Source organism: Nerophis lumbriciformis, linkage group LG38 (assembly GCF_033978685.3).
Source record: "Nerophis lumbriciformis linkage group LG38, RoL_Nlum_v2.1, whole genome shotgun sequence".
Lineage (NCBI taxonomy): Eukaryota > Metazoa > Chordata > Actinopteri > Syngnathiformes > Syngnathidae > Nerophis > Nerophis lumbriciformis.
This window is the reverse complement of record NC_084585.2, coordinates 23,890,355-23,911,111: the sequence shown is the minus strand read 5'-3', so window position 1 is coordinate 23,911,111 and position 20,757 is coordinate 23,890,355. Positions and strand designations below refer to the sequence as shown.

The 20,757-nt window shown below is 41.4% G+C and overlaps 1 protein-coding gene across 1 annotated transcript in view; it reads right to left on the bottom strand.

The window, feature by feature from the left end:
• The window catches only part of thumpd3 (THUMP domain containing 3), a 31,070-nt gene extending 22,670 nt beyond the window's left edge, over positions 1-8,400 (bottom strand). Inside the window, exons 1-5 of the mRNA XM_061932744.2 lie at positions 8,260-8,400; positions 7,368-7,467; positions 3,635-3,747; positions 2,386-2,614; positions 2,229-2,306 (exon numbers count right to left, since the gene is read on the bottom strand). Coding sequence (XP_061788728.2) covers positions 2,229-2,306; positions 2,386-2,601 — 294 coding nt within the window. The 5' untranslated portion in view covers positions 2,602-2,614; positions 3,635-3,747; positions 7,368-7,467; positions 8,260-8,400. The remainder of the gene's footprint in view (positions 1-2,228; positions 2,307-2,385; positions 2,615-3,634; positions 3,748-7,367; positions 7,468-8,259) is intronic.
• Positions 8,401-20,757: the final 12,357 nt, after the last annotated feature.

Here is a 20,757-nt window from a genome sequence, read left to right as displayed (position 1 = left end):
GTTCCATATTTGCAAATAGCTAAGGATCAGGATGCAGGACATGTACAAACCCCGTTTCCATATGAGTTGGGAAATTGTGTTAGATGTAAAAATAAACGGAATACAATGATTTGCAAATCCTTTTCAACCCATATTCAATTGAATGCACTACAAAGACAACATATTTGATGTTCAAACTCATAAACTTTATTTTTTTTGCAAATAAAAATTAACTTAGAATTTCATGGCTGCAACACGTGCCAAAGTAGTTGGGAAAGGGCACTGTTACATCACCTTTTCTTTTAACAACACTCAATAAACGATTGGGAACTGAGAAAACTAATTGTTGAAGCTTTGAAAGTGGAATTCTTTCCCATTCTTGTTTTATGTAGAGCTTCAGTCGTTCAACAGTCCGGGGTCTCCGCTGTCGTATTTTACGCTTCATAATGCGCCACACATTTTTGATGGGAGACAGGTCTGGCCAGGAAACTACCCGCACTCTTTTTTTACGAAGCCACGCTGTTATAACAAGTGCTGAATGTGGCTTGGCATTGTCTTGCTGAAATAAGCAGGGGCTTCCATGAAAAAGACGGCGCTTAGATGGCAGCATATGTTGTTCCAAAACCTGTATGTACCTTTCAGCATTAATGGCGCCTTCACAGATGTGTAAGTTACCCATGCCTTGGGCACTAATGCACTCCCATACCACCACAGATGCTGGCTTTTGAACTTTGCGTCGATAACAGTCTGGATGGTTCGCTTCCCCTTTGGTCCAAATGACACGATGTCGAATATTTCCAAAAACAATTTGAAATGTGGACTCGTCAGACCACAGAACACTTTTCCACTTTGCATGAGTCCATCTTAGATGATTTTGGGCCAAGAGAAGCCGGCTGCGTTTCTGGATGTTGTTGATAAATGGCTTTCGCTTTGCATAGTAGAGCTTTAACTTGCACTTACAGATGTAGCGACGAACTGTATTTAATGACAGTGGTTTTCTGAAGTGTTCCTGAGCCCATGTGGTGATATCCTTTAGAGATTGATGTTGGTTTTTGATACAGTGCCGTCTGAAGGATCGAAGATCACGGTCATTCAATGTTGGTTTCCGGACATGCCGCTTATGTGGAGTGATTTCTCCAGATTCTCTGAACCTTTTGATGATATTACGGACCGTAGATGATGAAATCCCTAAAATTTTTGCAATTGCACTTTGAGAAACTATGTTCTTAAACTGTTTGACTATTTGCTCACGCAGTTGTGGACAAAGGGGTGTACCTCGCCCCATCCTTTCTTGTGAAAGACTGAGCATTTTTTGGGAAGCTGTTTTTATACCCAATCATGGCACCCACCTGTTCCCAATTAGCCTGCACACCTGTGGGATGTTCCAAATAAGTGTTTGATGAGAATTCCTCAACTTTATCAGTATTTATTGCCACCTTTCCCAACTTCTTTGTCACGTGTTGCTGGCATCAAATTCTAAAGTTAATGATTATTTAAAAAAAAAAAAGTTTATCAGTTTGAACATCAAATATGTTGTCTTTGTAGCATATTCAACTGAATATGGGTTGAAAATGATTTGCAAATCATTGTATTCCCTTTATATTTACATCTAACAATTTCCCAACTCATATGGAAACAGGGTTTGTATCTTAAGTGTTTATTTTGTACATGTGATGTAACACTTCCATGTTTTTATCTCAGCAAATGGATAACACTGTATAGTCAAAGTCATATTTTATGCTAGTCAAAGATCCTTTATGTGACAAAAGGACTCTATTTTTAGGAACAGACTTTAAAAAAAAACACTAATCATGCATATCCCGTATGACTAGTGTGTTCTAAGGACTAAACTAGTTAAATATTTCTACAAGACGTACTTGAATAGGCTCTGGATCTGCTTTGTCTCACCTCTGGCTTTGGCAAGGTCTTTATCCTGTCAGTGCCCATAATTATGGTCAGAACCGATGCGTTTGCTACGTTACGAGCGATCGATACTAAAAGCTAGCTAGTTGTACTCCATACACAGTGCTTCGATCGCGAGCTTATCATAACACATTTACACAATATGTAATTATTATTTTCACAATTTGATTTACAAATTGAGTATAATTTTGTATATTCTCACAAAAATTTCAAAATCCAGGAGTTTTTTAATAGAGTCAGGAAGTCTTTGGATAAGTGCAATTTCCGGATGTCTTCCACAGAATCCAGAAGAGTTGCTGTGGACAGTCATTACAAAGATGACATACCTTTGATTCTTTGAATTGGTAATTGTCAAATTCCTCTACCACCACAAACAGGTTGTCTACAGACCTCAGGAGATGAACCTTCGGGTACAATTGGATTTATAGTCAGAAGCCTCAGCAACAGCCGGTCCACATTTTCAATCTGTAATTCACAGCTTACCTGAGAAAGGTTGTCAGTAGCCACAGGAAAGTAAATACGACCGCGGCCTTTGCTAATGCGGGCTTCTACCCCAATCTTCTCGTAGATCTCCTCTGCAGCAGTGTGTTCGAAGCCTGTGGGCACAGTAGCGCCAATGGTGACGGTGACAGTGGATTCATTTGAAGGCTCACTCCCAGGGAGGGCCTGCTCGGGAGAACAATCTTCCCGGGAGGACATGTCTTTGAGTGTGCTGTAACAAAATGCACACTATTGTCCAGAATTGCATACATTTTCACCAAGATCTTGTACATACAGTATAAGAAGATTTGTTTCATTGCACAGAATTCCCCCACTGACCACATTGGTCAGTTCTCTAGGTAGTTTTAATGATTTAAGATGTTTTCTACAGTCAATAAGGGCAAACGATCCAAACACACAAATTATCCAAAACCAAGAACGTGCAAGGTCCCCGCAACCCCCGTGGGGGTGAACTGCCGCTGAAACTACAGAGGTTAATATCCAACGAACAATGTGAAACCAACTATACCGCGATCGCTCTAAATGTTGCACATTATTACATTAATCTAAAAGTTAGTTTTTCTTTTTATTTCATGTTGTTTTTTTGGCGGCACGGTGGAACAGGGGTTAGTGCGTGTGCCTCAAATACGAAGGTCCTGGGTTCGATCCTGGGCTCGGGATCTTTTTGTGTGGAGTTTGCATGTTCTCCCCGTGACTGCGTGGGTTCCCTCCAGGTACTCTGGCTTCCTCCCACCTCCAAAGACATGCACCTGGGAGTAGGTTGATTGGCAACACTAAATTAGCCCTAGTGTGTGAATGTGAGTGTGAATGTTGTCTGTCTATCATGAGGTTGCAACTTGTCCAGGGTGTACACCGCCTTCAGCCCGAATGCAGCCAAGATAGGCTCCAGCACCCCCCAAGCGGTAGAAATGGATGGATGGATGGATGTTGGTTTTTTGGATGGAGAATTCAAAGCATTGATTACATTTATTTCAACTAGTGTTTTGAGTCATTAACTTGGTCAAGTTGAGGCATTACAAAGCGGCTTATTTCTACGCCGTCTGGCTGACTTTTTTTTCGTTGCATTAACTTGTTACATTTCTCTCAAGAAGCGGTTGAAGTTTTAATTGTGTCAATGTCTTTTCGGCATTTGCATCATTTATGTCATTGCAGCATTCCCTTATGTTTTATGATCATTTCTGTGTTTGAACGTTGCCAGACTTCTGCCCCTGTCGGCCACCGTACTACTCACCTTGTATCAGTCAGTAGTAATACCACTGTTTTTTTTCCGATCTGATGCTGAGTAAAAGTCAGACTAGTATAGGCGATACCAATCCGATGCTTCTCTGCAAAAACCAAATGTGCCTGTAAAAATGTAAAAAAGCAGTGTATTGGGAAATCATCTTCAAACGATGTAAATCACAGCGCAAAACAAATGATGGCGTTATTCTTCACTGAATGCGCTCATTTATATTCAACTGTGTATGTAGTGTCTCAAAATAGTCTACAATAAAAGGATACATACACTCGCTGTTTTATAATACTGAGTGGCTCATTTTAATTGCCAGTAATTTCCTTGAAAATAAATGACAGACTGAGGCCATGTCAACACAAACGGTTACAAAAACGGGTTAAAACGATATCCATCCACACAAGTGTAGTTTCTAAGCAGTCTCTGTCCACACGCAAACGCGTACACCAGCCGTCATGCACATTTTGTCCAATCAGAAGTCTAGAAAAGCCGCCACAGCTGACTTGCTGGCATCACGCTTCTGTTATTTTTTATTTTGATATAGTAAGACATGTACACTATCTTTACATTATGAATCTTTTTTCAGTGCCTAAAGCACACGTGTGTGTGCGGCTGTGTGGAATTATAACAGGTTTAATCATCAATATTGTGATATATTGCATGTGCAATGAATTGTACATTGTCTTTAACATCAGTACACACTAAGAAAGAGCCAAGAAAACCTCTTGAAATTCTTGTGAGATTCTAACGCATTAAATCATCAATATAGTGATATATTATATGTGCAATGAAGTGCACATTGTCTTTAACATCAGTACCTACCAGGGTTGTCCCGATACCAATATTTTAGTACCGGTACCAAAATGTATTTCGACACTTTTCTAAATGAGGACCACCACAAAAAATGTCATTATTGGCTTTATTTTAACAAAAAATCTTACGGTACATTAAATATATATTTCTTATTGCAATCGAAGAACAATTTTGTCCTTAAATAAAATAGTGAACAGACTAGACAACTTGCCTTTTAGTAGTAAGCAAACAAAGGCTCCTATTTTGTCTGCTGACGTATGCAGTAACATATTGTGTCATTTATCATTCTATTTTCTCAAAATTAGGAGGGACAAGCTGTAAAAATTGATTATTAATCCACTTGTTAATTTACGGTTATCTGTTTTTTTTTTTTTTTCGTTTCAACATGTTATATCTACACTTCTGTTAAAATGTAATAATCACTTATTCTTCTGTTGTTTGATACTTTACATTACTTTTAGATGATATCACAAATGTAAGTATCGATCCGATACTCATATTCAAAGTCCTCATGTGTCCAGGGACATATTTCCTGAGTTTATAAATATAATATGAATTATAAAAAAAGGAAAAAAGATTGTGTGACGATAAAACATATCAATGCAATCATAGTAGTAACGACTGGATACACTCCTGTACTTGGTATCATTACAGTGGATGTCAGGTGTAGATCCACCCATGGCGTTAGTTTACATTGTGACGCTGGTGAGCAACGGTGTGTAGTGAAGCATGTTTAACTATTCCTCATCCTGCAGGGATGATACTTGTAAGAAACTTACTTTGTCGCCATGGACAAAGACTTTTTGGAAGGTGCAACATTATCTTATGTTTTGAGTCCTTATTTAACAACAAATCATGAAGTTAACTTATGTGTCTTGTTTAAATTTTTGTAAATGGCGCCGAGCGCAACCGTGCACGCACATAAAAAGCAACCAAGCAACTAAAAAAAACATAATGTAGGGTCCTCCTTGTAGTGTGTACTGATGTTAAAGACAATATACACTTCATTACACATGTACCATATCACTGTATCAATGATTAAATGCTTTATAATTCCCTTAAACATGCAAAATGGTTTCCTTGGCTCATTAGTGTGTGCTGATTTTAGAAATAATGTACATTTCACTGCACATGTAATTAGAGATGTCCGATAATAGCGGCATGCCGATATTATCAGCCGATAAATGCTTTAAAATGTAATATCGGAAACTATCGGTATCGTTTTTTTTATTATCAGTATCGGTTTATTTTTTTATTTTATTTTTTTATTAAATCAACATAAAAAACACAAGATACACTTACAATTAGTGCACTAACCCAACAAACCTCCCTCCCCCATTTACACTCATTCCCACAAAAGGGTTGTTTCTTTCTGTTATTAATATTTTGGTTCCTACATTATCTATCAATATATATCAATAGTCTGCAAGGGATACAGTCCGTAAGCACACATGATTGTGCGTGCTGCTGGTCCACTTATAGTACTAACTTTTAACAGTTAATTTTACTCATTTTCATTACCGGTAATTACCAGTTTCTATGTAACTGTTTTTATATTGTTTTACTTTCTTTTTTATTCAAGAAAATGTTTTTAATTTATTTACATTGTTTTATTTAATTAATTGTTTTAAAAAGGACCTTATCTTCACCATACCTGGTTGTCCAAATTAGGCATAATAATGTGTTAATTCCACGACTGTATATATCGGTATCGGTAATTAAGAGTTGGACAATATCGGAATATCGGCAAAAAAGAGTTGGACAATATTGGAATATCGGCAAAAAAGCCAAAATGTGCTGAACATGTTATAATTCTATGAGTGTTGGGTTTCAGCGGCATTCGCTCTTTAATAACGTTCCCAGGGCTCTGTGTACGTGCAGGCTGGTTTTAAAGATAATGTACATGTCATGTACATCTAAAGTACCGGTAGATCAAAATAAACATAAGGAGGTTATTAGGAGGTCTAATAAAGTTAAAAAGTTAAAGTAGCAATGATTGTCACACACACCAGGTGTGGTGAAATTAAGCTCTGCATTTGACACATCTGCTTGTTCACCCCCTGGGAGTTGAGAGGAGTAGTGAGCAGCAGCAGTGGCTGCATCCGGGAATCATTTTGGTGATTTAACCCCCAATTCCAACCCTTGATGCAGAGTGCCAAGCAGGGAGGTAATGGGTCCCATTTTTATAGTCTTTGGTATGACTCGGCCGGGGTTTGAACTCACGACCTAATGCCACCAAGTCCGATATTGCTGCTTTTTTCAGGCTTCTGATTGGACAAAATGTGCAAGACAGCAAGTGTACCGGTATGTGTTTGTGTGTAAACATTGACAGTTTTGAAACTACACTTGTGTAGATGGATATTGTTTTAACCCCCAATATGTGTTTTTGAAACTCTTCGTGTTCGTGGGGACATGGCCTAAGTCCTCTTAGTGTGTTTAAAGCCAGTAGTCTTGACAAATCTTAACTACGCGAACGACATCAGCCTGCTCTCCAACCACATGGAGCAAGCACAGGAGCTCTTGAGCAGAGTGGAGTCACAGTGCGCCAAGGTTGGCCTTAGGCTGAATGCCAAGAAAACTGAGGTGATCAAACTCAGCTTCTTCTACGCGACTGTGGAATCTGTTCTCCTATATGGCAGTGAATGCTGAACCCTGAAGCCAACCCTGCAGAAGTCTCTAGACGGGTGCTACACCCGAATGCTACGTATAGTGCTCAACATCAGCAAGAGTACACATGTTACAAACGAGAATCTGTATGCTGGAATACACAGGGTGAGCGACAAAATAGCACACAGGAGAATGAGACTAGCAGGACACTGCCAAAGACACCAGGAGCTGCCAGCCAGCAAACTGGTTTTGTGGGAGCCAACACATGGGCACCGGTCACAAGGACGTCCCACTGTAACATATATGGACGTACTCAAGAATGATGCGGGAGCACAAAGCACCAACGAGCTGGCCAGATGTATGGAGAACCGGGATGACTGGAGACAACGATGGAAGGCTCGTCTGAGGACGACCTAGAGAGAGAAGACAGTGTTGTTTGCTGAATATTGAATTTTGTAAATGACAGCGTACAACAGTTACGTCATCAGATGAGTACAAGTCTTCATTTAAGGCAAGCCGTGTAGACGCACACGCCGGTGAGAGTTTTGACGCTCCACACCTTGGCCAGTGTTTACAAAACGGTGCGTTTAAAGGACACAAGTATGCGTTTGTGTGTGGACAAGAGGCCTAAATGCAGAGAAAAGTAGGCATTTTTGCCATGTGGACATGGCCTGAATGACTGAGCAACAGTATTGATTTTATATCGATCTTTGAGCAACAAATTGTGTTAAACATACTTGGCCAATGAAGCTGATTCTGATAAAGATTTGGTATCAGTGGTATAGATCCGCACATCACTATCAGATATATTTAATTTGTTGCCAGTTGACATAATCACCCTCATGGTAATTCTCCAATGGGCTGCATATTTGCTGAGGTAAATTCTGGTGGTAACCTTTTTAGGTCAGGCAGTGCGTTTATACACCGATTATGCAGGTACAGAATTACACAGAGGAAGAAAGAATTGTAAAAAGATATATGCGCCGTTACAATGTCGGGACCTGGCATCCATTAGTCCCATTACATATTAACACTACTTGAACTTGACAACAGACTTTAAAGTGCAACAAGCAAGTGATGACTCTAGCTAGATAATGATAGCGTTATCGTGCTAATCATTTGTAACGAACGAAACCTGTCTGTTTTGAACGAAACTCAATCTGCGTATAAGGCTTGTCAGTGCAAAGAACCCACGGTTAACTTACTTGCCAAGGCGGAAAATAATATTTGAGGTGAATTGTGGTCGATTTGCCAGCAACTCTGTCAAACACGAGGAGACATGTTTGCTTCTTCCAGTCAGGAACACACAGAATGATTCCCGGTCTTAGAACTTCACAATAAAACATACCCCACCTCGAAGTCAAGTCAGAAGGATTTCTAATTCAATTTAACATGTCTGTCACATGCCAAAATGTAAAGACCCAGCTAAACTAAAAACAACATTTTGTTTACACCTTACTTAAGTTGCATTTAATGACCACAAATAATACATTTGTATTTATTTTGAAAACCGAGTGCCAAAGCAGTAAGTACACGGACACATCGCATTCGAAACAACTTCATTCATTTTGCTGCTACTAGATGTCTTTACACTAAAAAATCACTAGAGGGCAGTCTAGTCTAGTGAAACAACTGCATCCACATCGGTGAAAACGCTTCCAATAGGCCATTTTCCATCAAAAGTTCCTGGAACCTCTTCACAGTTCGGGGTCGTTTATACAAATCAGGCGGATGACGTATGGAGGAGTGGTTTACTATATTTCTATACTGATATCATGGAAATAAACAGACAATATTAGGTCACAGTAAGTAACTGAAATACAAAGCAATCATATACAAAATGTTATGATTTATAAGATAAAGTGTACCAAATTGTTCATAAAAAGTCAGGCTTTGGTCCGCAATGTCCAACAGTAAGAAAGTTGTCCTCTCGATAAATGATGAATTCATGAGGGTCAGGCGATTCCTTTTGATCCATTTCAGCTGTAAATACCAATATATAAATAATAAATGTCAGGGTTTATCTCACGCTGATAACACAAACACGTCGGCTTTAGCGTTAGCTTGTTAGCAATAGCATTCAGTTCACTCGGGTTGAGGCTAATAACTAAACAAATGGAGTGTCACTGACTACTTTTACAACATGTAATAAAGTAAATAGTTAATTTTTGATGTAATATACCTTCGTTCCACTCGTGTGCTGCCTCCTTTTTTTCCACATTTATCCAATGAAGTCACTGTAGTAAGCGGCTGAAATCGTCGCTTTGAGTCCGTCTTCTTCTTGTAAATACATTTAAAAAAGAGTCTGTACATTTCTTGTAGCTTCACGTATCGAAATGAAATTTGTAAAAATAATAAACAACATTAAACTGCATAGCGTTTTAAGACTACAGCTGAGTGAAAACACTCCAAAATAGTTCCACTGATCAGTGTTATTCAGCACAAAGATGCCATGGTCTCTTGGAAAAGTCCCACCTCGCTAGGAGGAACTCCGAAAGGTTCCAAAACAGCTAAATCTACACAGGTAGTTTTTGGTGGGAACACAGAGGGAACTTCATTTATCTGGGTAAGTGAGGAAGTTCCTGAAAAAGTTCCTGCGGTGGAAAAGAGCTTCATATTGGTGTGTCCATGGATATCATACATGCATAGATGCCACATTTGGTGCTGTGGCGCAGGAAATTCGGCCGCCATATTGAACAGGTCTCCTACTCCTCTTTGAGGAGCAAAAAGAACATAAGAACACAATGGCAGAGTATTGTGCTGCGTATTTTTGCACAATTTGGCGGACCGTGGAAAACAGGTCACGGGGAATACTTTTCTACAAGTATGAGTGAGCTGTACAATTTGTTATATTTTGTGGATGAAAGATTACTGTGCTGTATTTATGCCCACCATCAAAATTATGGCCAGCTCCTGCAGCTAGCTTAGTTAGCTACTGTGTTTAGTGACAGTGGTGTGCCGTCAGGGCCAGCAAGGCCTTCTCTCTAAAAGTATGTATATTCTCTTCATGTCATATTATGCTCGTTCCAGTGCTGTTGTTTTTAGGTTAGAGTTTGTATTCAATCAGAATTCAGCTAGCTTAAGTTGTCACGCTGTACGAAATCTGCCCGGGGCATTCTGTCAAAGCGCAAGCGTATGCCGCTGCGCATTCCTCAATGCGCTCCGCGGAGCGCGCCTCGGAACACGCCCACGGTACAGTAAACGTACTCTATGCGCACTCTCTATCTGTGTTTCTCTCCCTCCGTGTTCATTTGTTTTGCGTCCCTTGTCGCCATCAAGCAGCATTCCTCCGTTCCCTGATTACGAGCTGTGTGTCTCATCTCCCCGTATTCCCTCTGGTTCCCTGGCTGCCTTCCTGGATCTCGACCTACCGCCTAGACACAGACTTTGACGCCTCGCTCTTGCTCCTGACCTCCTGCCTGTCCATGGACCTCCGAGCTTGCCTTGCCCTCCCTGGACTTCCACCTGTGCGTCGAATGGGTGCTACAAATTGTGAGTTCAAATATTTTATTTTTTCTCTTTTAATATGTTTTTTGCAATTTTAATTTTGACAATACCACATACGATATGTTTTAATTGCTGATGCGGGTTGATTGACAGAAAATAACCCGTTTTGTACACTGTTGATGTCTTTCAATGGTCAGTAGGGCGTAAATGTGATCCTGTATAGTATTTCTCCAGCATTGGTCATGTGGTGACATAAATTATGTTATTTTGAAAGGTCATCATTGGACACAGGACATCACTGAAGTCGTAGGTGTGAAACGCACGGCCCGCCACTAGTGACAGTGTACCGTGTATGAACTCTGACTTTATTAGTCACATTCCTTAATGCTGACTTACATTACAAAAGACACAATCATGCTATAAAACAATATTATCGGTATAAGATTGACCAGCGATTTATTTTGCACATAAGTACATGTAATTCACCAACATCAAGTTGGCTGTTATGTCTTCATATACATTTACTTGAAAACATAAATAACCAAACCTCTGACTGTACAATAATATGTCATCAAGTTGTTGAGGTATTCACAATTTTAGCAGCTTTGCTTTTGATATGCATCAAAACAGGAGTTTTGTTAAAGAAATGCTAAACAGACTTGCCGCCTTCCGCCCGTGTGCAGCTGAGATAGGCTCCAGCACCCCCGTAAGGGACAAGCGGTAGAAAATGGATGGATGGATATTGAGTCCCACATGACACAAGTGTCATTACAGCATTCATGCAGAAATTATACTCAGTTCAGTCTTTTTCACTGTTCTGTTTTGTTTGTCTTGCTAGCAGTGTACTTCATGGCCTAAATGCTTCCAAATGTTATGTGTGACACAACGTCAATGTTATGGATGGTAAGTATGTTTGTATAATGATCTCCTTTAAATGATTATCAACATAAAGTTTTGTTCTTGTTGGATTGATCGTGTATTCAGTGTATGTTATCTTGTGAGTTCTCTAAGTTCTGCAGTTCCATTGTCCTAAAAGTACACTGTATAAGCTAAACAAAATACCGATCCCATTCCTAAAACCATGGATGCAAACTAATTATCAGTCCGCCTTGGTAGCTGTTTACAATTTTTATTCGCTGTGAGTTTGCATCCCTGCGAAAGGCAGTCAACAATTGTTGATTGCACATTACTGATCGATGGGATTGTTGAAATTCATTGAACTGCTTTGATCGAACAAAATTATATGGCGCTTTTTTGGAGGTTCTTGTTTCCTTGTGATCAAACTAATACACATTTTTATTTAGCAGGTAATTGTCCGTGGTTGGATTTGTCATCAATATGAACACACGGATGCTGGTGATTCTAGAACTGCTCCAAGTTCATCGATATGTGCTCATCTACAGGTCCATCCAGGATCACTCGGAGCCCCTATTTAATTCTATCACAGTGTCAGGGAGGGTTGATAAAGTTTTAACTAAACTTAGACTTAGACTTAGACAAATTTTATTGATCAACAAGGGAAATTGTTCCACACAGTAGCTCAGTTACAAAGGATGAAATGTGTAAGGATGGAAAAGATAATGCAGTTATAAAGCAGACTAAAAATGTACCATAGTAGCAATACAAAATATAACACATACGTAATATTTACATATTATATATACAGTATATAATATATACTGATATATTATATTATATTGTATTGTTATATAATATATAAAATATATAAGAAATCCCAATTACCATGTATAATATTACAGTATATGTAACAGCTGCAGCAAAAAAAAAAAGGGCAGCATAAAATAGAGAGTAGATCCAGCAGAAAATATACATTATAAACAAAGAGAGGTAGCTAACATAGAAGCGGTCAGATATCCTCTTTTTCTGTATATAGAGTGATTATACAGCTGGATGGAGTGCGGAATGAAGGAGTTTTTTAATCGAACACTGTGGGAACGAAGCTGAAGGAGCCTGTTGGATTATGAGCGTCGCTGTCCCTCAATTGTCTGGTGGAGTGGGTGGGCAGGATTGTCCATGATGGCCAGCAGTTTGTCCAGTGTCCTCCTGTCCCTCACTGACACAAACGCCTCCAACTGTGTGCCAATAGTTTGGCGGGCTTTCGGGATCAGTTTTTCAATCCGGTTTAAATCCCTTTTGCTGGTGCTGCTCCCCCAACAAACCACTGCAAAGTACAGGGCATGGCCACAACAGACTGAAACAAGATCACCAACAGCTTGCTGCAAACATTAAAGGAGCTAAGCTTCCTCAGGAAAAAGAGTCTGCTCATGCTCTTCTTGTATACAACTTTGCTGTTGTCCTTCCAGTCCAGTCTGCTGTTCAAGTGGACTCCCAGGTACTTGTACTGCCCCACTACTGCCACCTCTCAACCCTGGTTGTTGATGGCCTCCAAAGGGGTCATTTTCTTCTTGAAGTTGATGACCAGCTCCTTGCTCTTGTCCACATTAAGGAGCAGATGGTATATATAAATAATATTAATAATAATGATGATAAATTATGGAAACAATTGATGTCTATATGTTTTGGGTGTAATTCTGTATTGTCTCTGGGGCATCACAAGGTCTGAAGAACAGGAAATTTAAATGGTTGAAAAGCAACATTGTCAGTCTCCTACCATTACTGTAATGGTCATTTAAAGCATTTAGACCACAGGTGTAAAATTCAAGGCACACAGGCCACACCTGGCCAGTCGGGATGGATGATATGAACCATCACAATAATCTGCCATTTATAGTGAAAACGATAAAAATTAAGACCAAAGGAAAACAAACAAACATAAAACTTCACCTTTTTGACTATAAGTCTGTCAGTTCATCCAGTCTTCAGAGCCCCCCCAAACACTGTTAGAAAATAACACTAAGGCTATTAAACTACATCAATTAAGTTTAAGTAGCACACCTATATTGCAAAGCTGTAGTAGTGTGATTTGCTGATCCATCCATCCATCCATCTTCTTCCGCTTAGCCGAGGTCGGGTCACGGGGGCAGCAGCCTAAGCAGGAAAGCCCAGACTTCCCTCTCCCCAGCCACTTCGTCCAGCTCTTCCCCGGAGATCTCGAGGTGTTCCCAGGCCAGCCGGGAGACATAGTCTTCCCAACGTGTCCTGGGTCTTCCCCATGGCCTCCTACCGGTCAGAAGTGCCCTAAACACCTCTCTCGGGAGGCATTCGGGTGGCATCCTGACCAGATGCCCGAACCACCTCATATGGCTCCTCTCGATGTGCTGATCGTAAGGTATGTAAATTATTTTTCTGTCAGCAATATTATAGACATTGTTATTATGAGTTGTATATTAAAAATCAATCAGATAGTGTTATGATGCAATTTCAGTGTGAACTCTCCCGCGCTGCGGTCGCATAATGGCGAATAATGACGAGGCTTATCATAAGCCTCATCATTATTCATCAAAAATAGACAGTTACAAAATAAAAAGTTGACAAAATAGCAGAAAAAGGCGAAAATTATGTTTTAGAAACTCCCATCAATCAATGTTCCACCACTGATCGCCAACACACTCTTCAGGGCAGAAATCAAGGCAAATGTCCCCAAAACTGCAGGAGACCTCTTCTTTTATAATCTTCTCCGCGGTTCAGAAAATGTTAACTTTGATTGCACGGAATCCTTGAAACTGCAACAAATGCGCAAGTACTGAGTCGAGTAGAATTAAAGTATGTTTACTTCTGGGTTTACATCCGTAAACACTGCAGGACATGACGCCATGTCTGTAGTCGGGTCAGTTTGCTTTCATATTGGTGTCTGGACACATTTGTTTATGATGTGAACGACAACATAAAAAGATCAGATTTGACAAAAAAAATATCAGAATTTGACATCCTACCCTGAAGTGTTGTGAATACAGTGAGCGTAGCCTTAATGCTGCTGCTGTCTTGCTCGACCTTGCTAAGGTAACAGTGAAAATGTGGACTGGAGTTTCAGTATAGTAATGCCTATAAATAAAATATATATTTTATTTATAATATATATATTTTTTGTTTTATGTATAACTTTATCTATTTATATGTATGTGTGTATATATCTATATATATATCAAACCCCTGCAACACTCAGTCACATCCTCATCGGCTGCAAAATCAGTTTGTCTCAAGGCCGCTACACCTGGAGGCACAACCAGGTCTTAAGACAACTGGCGATCACCCTGGAGGAAAGGAGAAATACCAACAAGGCTCTCCCTCCCCCAATCCCTAGTCATTCAATCACCACTCAGTTTGTAAGAGCAGGACAACTCCCAGCAAACCATCTGCAAGAGTGGAGGCAACCCTTCTGGACTCTGCCCCGGACTGTAAAATGCAGGTTGACTTGGACCAGAAACTCATCTTCCCGCCCGAGGTCATTACAACCAATTTCAGGCCGGATCTGGTCTTGTGGTCCTCGGGGCCCAACTTTTCCACTACAGAAGGTCCTGGGGACCACTCCAATATCAACACTGTACTAGTAATCTTACTCTTGATTTTGATCATATTCAATTATTATATCTAACCTACTTACATTTTAACTACCTAATCAAAGGATATAAAAGCATGTGTTAATCACAAAGATTATATTATCAATTTAACAAATAAACCTTAGGCTTGGGTCAGGCTGATTTGAAAAAGAAGTACTCACCAAATAAATAATACATTTACAAACAATATGTATTATGTTGTGGGAATAGGCGGAAAACAGGTGTGGGCTTATTATTAGCTCCGCGGCTTGGTGCAGGACGTCCCGCCCGTGGACTTTGTCATTCTACTGGGCGAAATCTACGCCCAGTAGTTTTGTTGGCAGTGACAACGAAACCTGGGGGGGGGGGGGACCACATGTCTTGGACACTCGGGTGAAAAGAGGGGCTGGGCTTTCAACTGATCAGTTGACAGTGAGTTGGATCAGGTGGCGGGGAAGGATGCCGGACCGATCCGGCAGGCCCAAACGTTTAGTGAAAGTAAGCTGGGAAGGTTTGGCAGAAGATTTGTCCACCAGATCTTCAACTCGCACCTTCAGCAGAGCTTCAACTGCATTCCGAGGGAGGTGAGGAGGTGAGGAACATGGAGTCCAAAAGGGCCGTGTTCCGTACCTCCATTACTGCTACTGCTGATCAGAGCTGTGGGCGGTTGGTGCCTGTCAAGGCGGCAACCCCCGATTCTGATGATGGACACTAGAAGTAAAGGGGGCCATCAAGCTGAAGAAGGAGTCATACCGAGCATGGCTCGCTTGTGAGACTCCAGCAGCTGCCAGGTACCGACAAGCCAAGCAAGCCGTGGCCTCGGCAGTGGCGGAAGCAAAAACTTGAGCATGGGAAGAGTTCGGGCAGACCACCCAATGCTTCAGGAAGGGGAAGCAGTGCCCTGTCCACACTGTGTATAGTGGGGGCGAAAGCCTGCTGACCACTACTGGGGATAAATCCATCACTGGAGTCCAGGTTGCTGAGGTAATCAAAAAACTGCTCAGTGGCAAGGCACCAAAAGAGGACGGGATTTGTTCCGAATACCTCAAGGCTCTGGATGTTGTGGGACTGTTATGGCTGACATGTCTCTTTAACATAGTGTGGTTGTCTGGGGCAGTACCTCTGGATCGGCAGAACGAGGTGGTTGTCCCCCTTTCCAAAAAGGGGAACCGGAGGGTGTGTTTCAATTATACAGGGATCACATTTCTCAGCCTCCCTGGGAAATTCTATTCCAAGGTGCTGGAGAGGAGAGTCCGGCCGTTAGGCAAGCCTCGGATTTAGGAGGAACAATGTGGTTTTCGTCCTGGTCGTGGACCACAGGACCAGATTTATACCCTCGCTATGGTACTGGAGTGGGAATGGGAGTTTGCTCAACCAGTCCACATGTGTTTTGTGGCTTTGGAAAAGGCATTCTATCGTGTCTCTCGTATTGTCCTGTGGGGGGTGCTCCAGGAGTACGCAGTCCAGGGTCTGTTGCTACGGGCCATAGGGTCCCTGTACAAGCGGAGCAAGAGTCTGGTTCGCATTGCCAGTGGTAAGTATGACATGTTCCCAGTGGACGTTGGACTACGCCAGGGCAGTTCTTTGTCACCTGTCCTGTTCATTATCTTTATGGAAGGAATTTCTAGGTGCAGTCAACGTGTGGAGGGCTTACAATTTGGTGGCCAGAGGATTGAATCTCTGCTTTTTGCAGGTGATGTGGTCCTGTTGACTTCATCAGGCTGGGACCTTCAGCGTTCACTGGGGCGGTTTGCAGCCGTGTGTGAAGCTGCTGGGATGAGGATCAGCACCTCCAAATGTGAGGCCATGGTTCTCAGTCGTAAAAGGGTGGACTGCACCCCCGGGTCGGGAGTGAAATTCTGCCTCAAGTGGAGGATTTCAAGTATCTCGGGGTCTTGTTCACAAGTGAGGGAAGAATGGAACGCGAAATTGACAGATGGATTGGTGTAGCTTCTGCAGTGATGCAGTCACTGCAACGGTCTGTTGTGGTGAAGAAAAAGCTGAGCCAGAAGGCTAAGCTCTGAATTTACCAGTCAGTCTACGTTCCTACCCTCACCTGTTGGGTGGGGTCCGTGCCCGTGTGGCCCGACCTTGCGCTGTGGGGTCTCTGTTGGTGACTTGATGCGGTGGCGGCGCGGCCCCCATGTCTGGTCTGGATGCTGTGTCTCGGTTGTTTGGGCGATGGTGTGTTTGTGCGGGTTTGGGTTGGGGTGGTGGGGTCTTTTGGTGGGGGAGGTGTTAATGTCTCTTGTTTGCATGTTGGCGTTTGGGCTGACCGGCAGGCTGGCGCTGGCTGGTCTCCGTGATCCTGTTGGCGTGTGGTTGCCGGTTGATTTGATTGAGTGGTGCTGGCTGTCTGCGGGTATTGCAACTGCTGTTTCTGCTGCCGTTTGTTTGTGGTGTAGGTGACCGTGGCTGCTGGGTCTGGTGCAGGGGGGTGGCTGATGTTGTGACTGGTGGCGGCGCACGCGCGTGGTGGTTGTCGGGGCTGACAAACTTGCCGGCTTCATACTCGTTTATTGTCGTGTTGGTTGGCTTGTCGGGTGTGGGCCTGGGGTGCCCTTGCGCCCTGCCGCGCCGCCCTTCGCGCCCGGTGTCAAGCCGTTGTCTGGGGCGGGCTTGTCAGGAGTTGTCCCTGGGTGACGGGGTGCGCGGCCGGACCTGTGGGGCTTGGTGGAGGAGATCGGCTGGTTCTCAGTGGGCAGTGGGTGCCGGGACTTGATCGCTGTCCCGCCGGCCTGTGTATGGATTTGTTGTTGTATATATATATATGAGTGTGTGTGTGTGTGCATGTGGATGGATGGATGTAGGTATGTATGTGTATGTATGTATATGTGTGTGCATGTATGAGTATAGATATGTGTGTGTTTATAGATGTGTATGCGTATATGTATATATGCATATGTGTGTATATGTATGTATGTATGTATGTATGTATATTAAAGATGCGCGGATAGGCAATTATTTCATCCGCAACCGCATCACAAAAGTCGTCATCCATCCGCCATCCACCGAACCAACATTTTATCAAAACCACACCCGCCCGCCACCCGCCCGTTGTTATATATCTAATATAGACGATGCAAGGCATTAGTGAGGTTAGAAAGCTTTTGCCTGTTAAAGAAAGGAGACTGAGACATTCAATGCGTGCCACGCATTAATATCTCTTGGCCACGCATTAGTGGCTAAGAGATATTAATGCGTGATACTATTATTTATCATTATTATAATATTATTGTCATTTCCATTAAGAAAGTGTTGACTATTGTTGCCAATGCCCTCAGATCAGGAGTGCGTTCCTCACACTTTGTGTGCGCAGTTGCAGCAAGCAGAACGAGGCTTTTAAGAAGTTAAAAAAATGTTTTAGAAAGACTAGGCCTATATTTTCGTTAGGTAAAAAAAATGTTCTGAATTTATTCCAATGAATATTAACTTGTTAACGTTATAATGCTCAAATAGGGACGAGGGCGGGGTGCACAGTGAAACAGTGAACAATTTCGCGACAAAGATGAACCTTTATTGATTGATCTGCAGCCATGACAAAATATCAGACAATCTCCATTGTCAACGACAGGCAGGAAAATAAAGATAAACACATGTAGGCATAGGCTCATACGTTTTTAAGTTGAAATAAAAAAATAAGTAAAAAATGTGCCTCATAAGCCTTAGGCTGTCAATCACGCGCACAAACTTAAATTATACAATAACATATGTATGTCATCTCTATTTGAACAAAAATAGATTAAATAAATAATAATAATAAAATACCTGCAACTTATTGGCCAAGGCAAATAGCTGAAGGGGGGAAATCAAACCCATCAGACTGCACTTTATCATCAAACTTGAATTAAAATGAAAATAGACGGTCGCAACAAACAAAGCAGGCTCAATAGCCTTACATTGTCGCCAATCGGAGATACGCTTCACTTGAAAGTGAGGCCAAATAATTATTCACACATAGTAGTATATCTCGAATAGAAAAAAAACACAATAAACAACGCAATTGCCTTAATTCCTTTGCATTGTAGTGCGCCCAAACAACACGTAACCATCAAAATTATTTAGCTGACCGAACTCAATATAGGTTAGACATGGGCTTATTTGGTATAGCCTATAGGTAACGTAGACTAATTCGTTTAACATATCCAACCGTATGTCTACTTACTTTTTTTTTTGTTAGCACTATGCAGGAATAAAATGGCATCTACAGTGCCAGGATTCATGCGAGAGCGCCTGGCCTCTAAAATGCGCCCTGCTGCGCTGAAGGAGCGCTCACTTGCGCCACTTGTTGCTGGGACGCGGTGCCATCTTTTTCTTTTTTTCTTCTTCTTCTGTTGTGTTGTGTTGTGTTGTGCTGCAGTGCCTGATGAATAATTGACTGTTTCAAAGAGTGCTGCTCGTTTTTCGTATGTGGGTAACAACATTTAACTATGTATATATATTTCCGAATTGGTTCAACCGCCAACCGCCCGCATCTATTTAAAATCTATTTTTACCCGCCCGACCCGCGGTTTATCCGCGGTCTATCCGCGGACTCCGCGGTTGTGTCCGCAAACCGCGCATCTCTAATGTATATATATATATATATATATATATATATATATATATATATATATATATATATATACTGTGTATATATATATATATGTATGTATGTATGTATGTATGTATGTATGTATGTATGTATGTATATATGTGTGTGTGTGTGTGTGTGTGTGTGTGTGTGTGTGTGTGTGTGTGTGTGTGTGTGTGTGTGTGTGTGTGTGTGTGTGTGTGTGTGTGTGTGTGTGTGTGTATGTGTATATATATATGTGTATGTGTGTGTGTATATATATGTGTATGTGTATATATATATGTGTGTATGTATATGTATATATGTATGTATATATATTTCTGGGGGTACGCTCTGAGCTTGCTTGTCAAGCGGGGGTCGGCGCCTCAGGCTACTGCATCCGGATTGCGTGTCTGGAGCTCCAGGGTCCCACCGTCCATCCCTTTCGGATGCCCGTCTTGGTTGGGGCCTGCTGGGTCTAGTCCCCGCGTCTTTTTTTTTTATATATATATACAATAATAATAATTATTATTATTATTATTATAATTACTAGTTCCGGTGGTCCCTGGTTCCCTGGGCGCCAGACCTGCTGTTTGTGGGTTGGGCTCTCTGGGTGGCTGGGGCCGTACTCTGGCTCCCACACACACTGGGAGTCAAATATATTGTACATACAAATACACATATAATCACATACATACATACATACATAGGTACCTACGCTCCCACATACATACACAAATACAGTACATACCTACATACTCAAAGTTCGTACATCCACATGCACATTCACTGTACAAACATACACATACACATACTGTATATATACATTCACTGTACAAACATACATATACACATACTGTACATATACATTCACTGTACAAACATACACATACACATACTGTACATATACATTCACTGTACAAACATACATATACACATACTATACATATACATTCACTGGACAAACATACATATACACATACTGTACATATGCATTCACTGTACAAACACATATACATATTCTGTACATATACAAGTACATATACATACATACACTCATGCACATAATCACGTTTCAATATAGGTTGCTTCTCTTTCTTCCCCTCCATTTTTCTGCATTCTTTCGTATCTCTAGTTATCATTACATATATGTATTGTTGCTGTAGAAGCCTAAATGCTGTTTAAGTTAATTTACATTTTGTGGAAGGTGCTTTATGTTTATTCAGCCAAAATGGGACTATTTACTT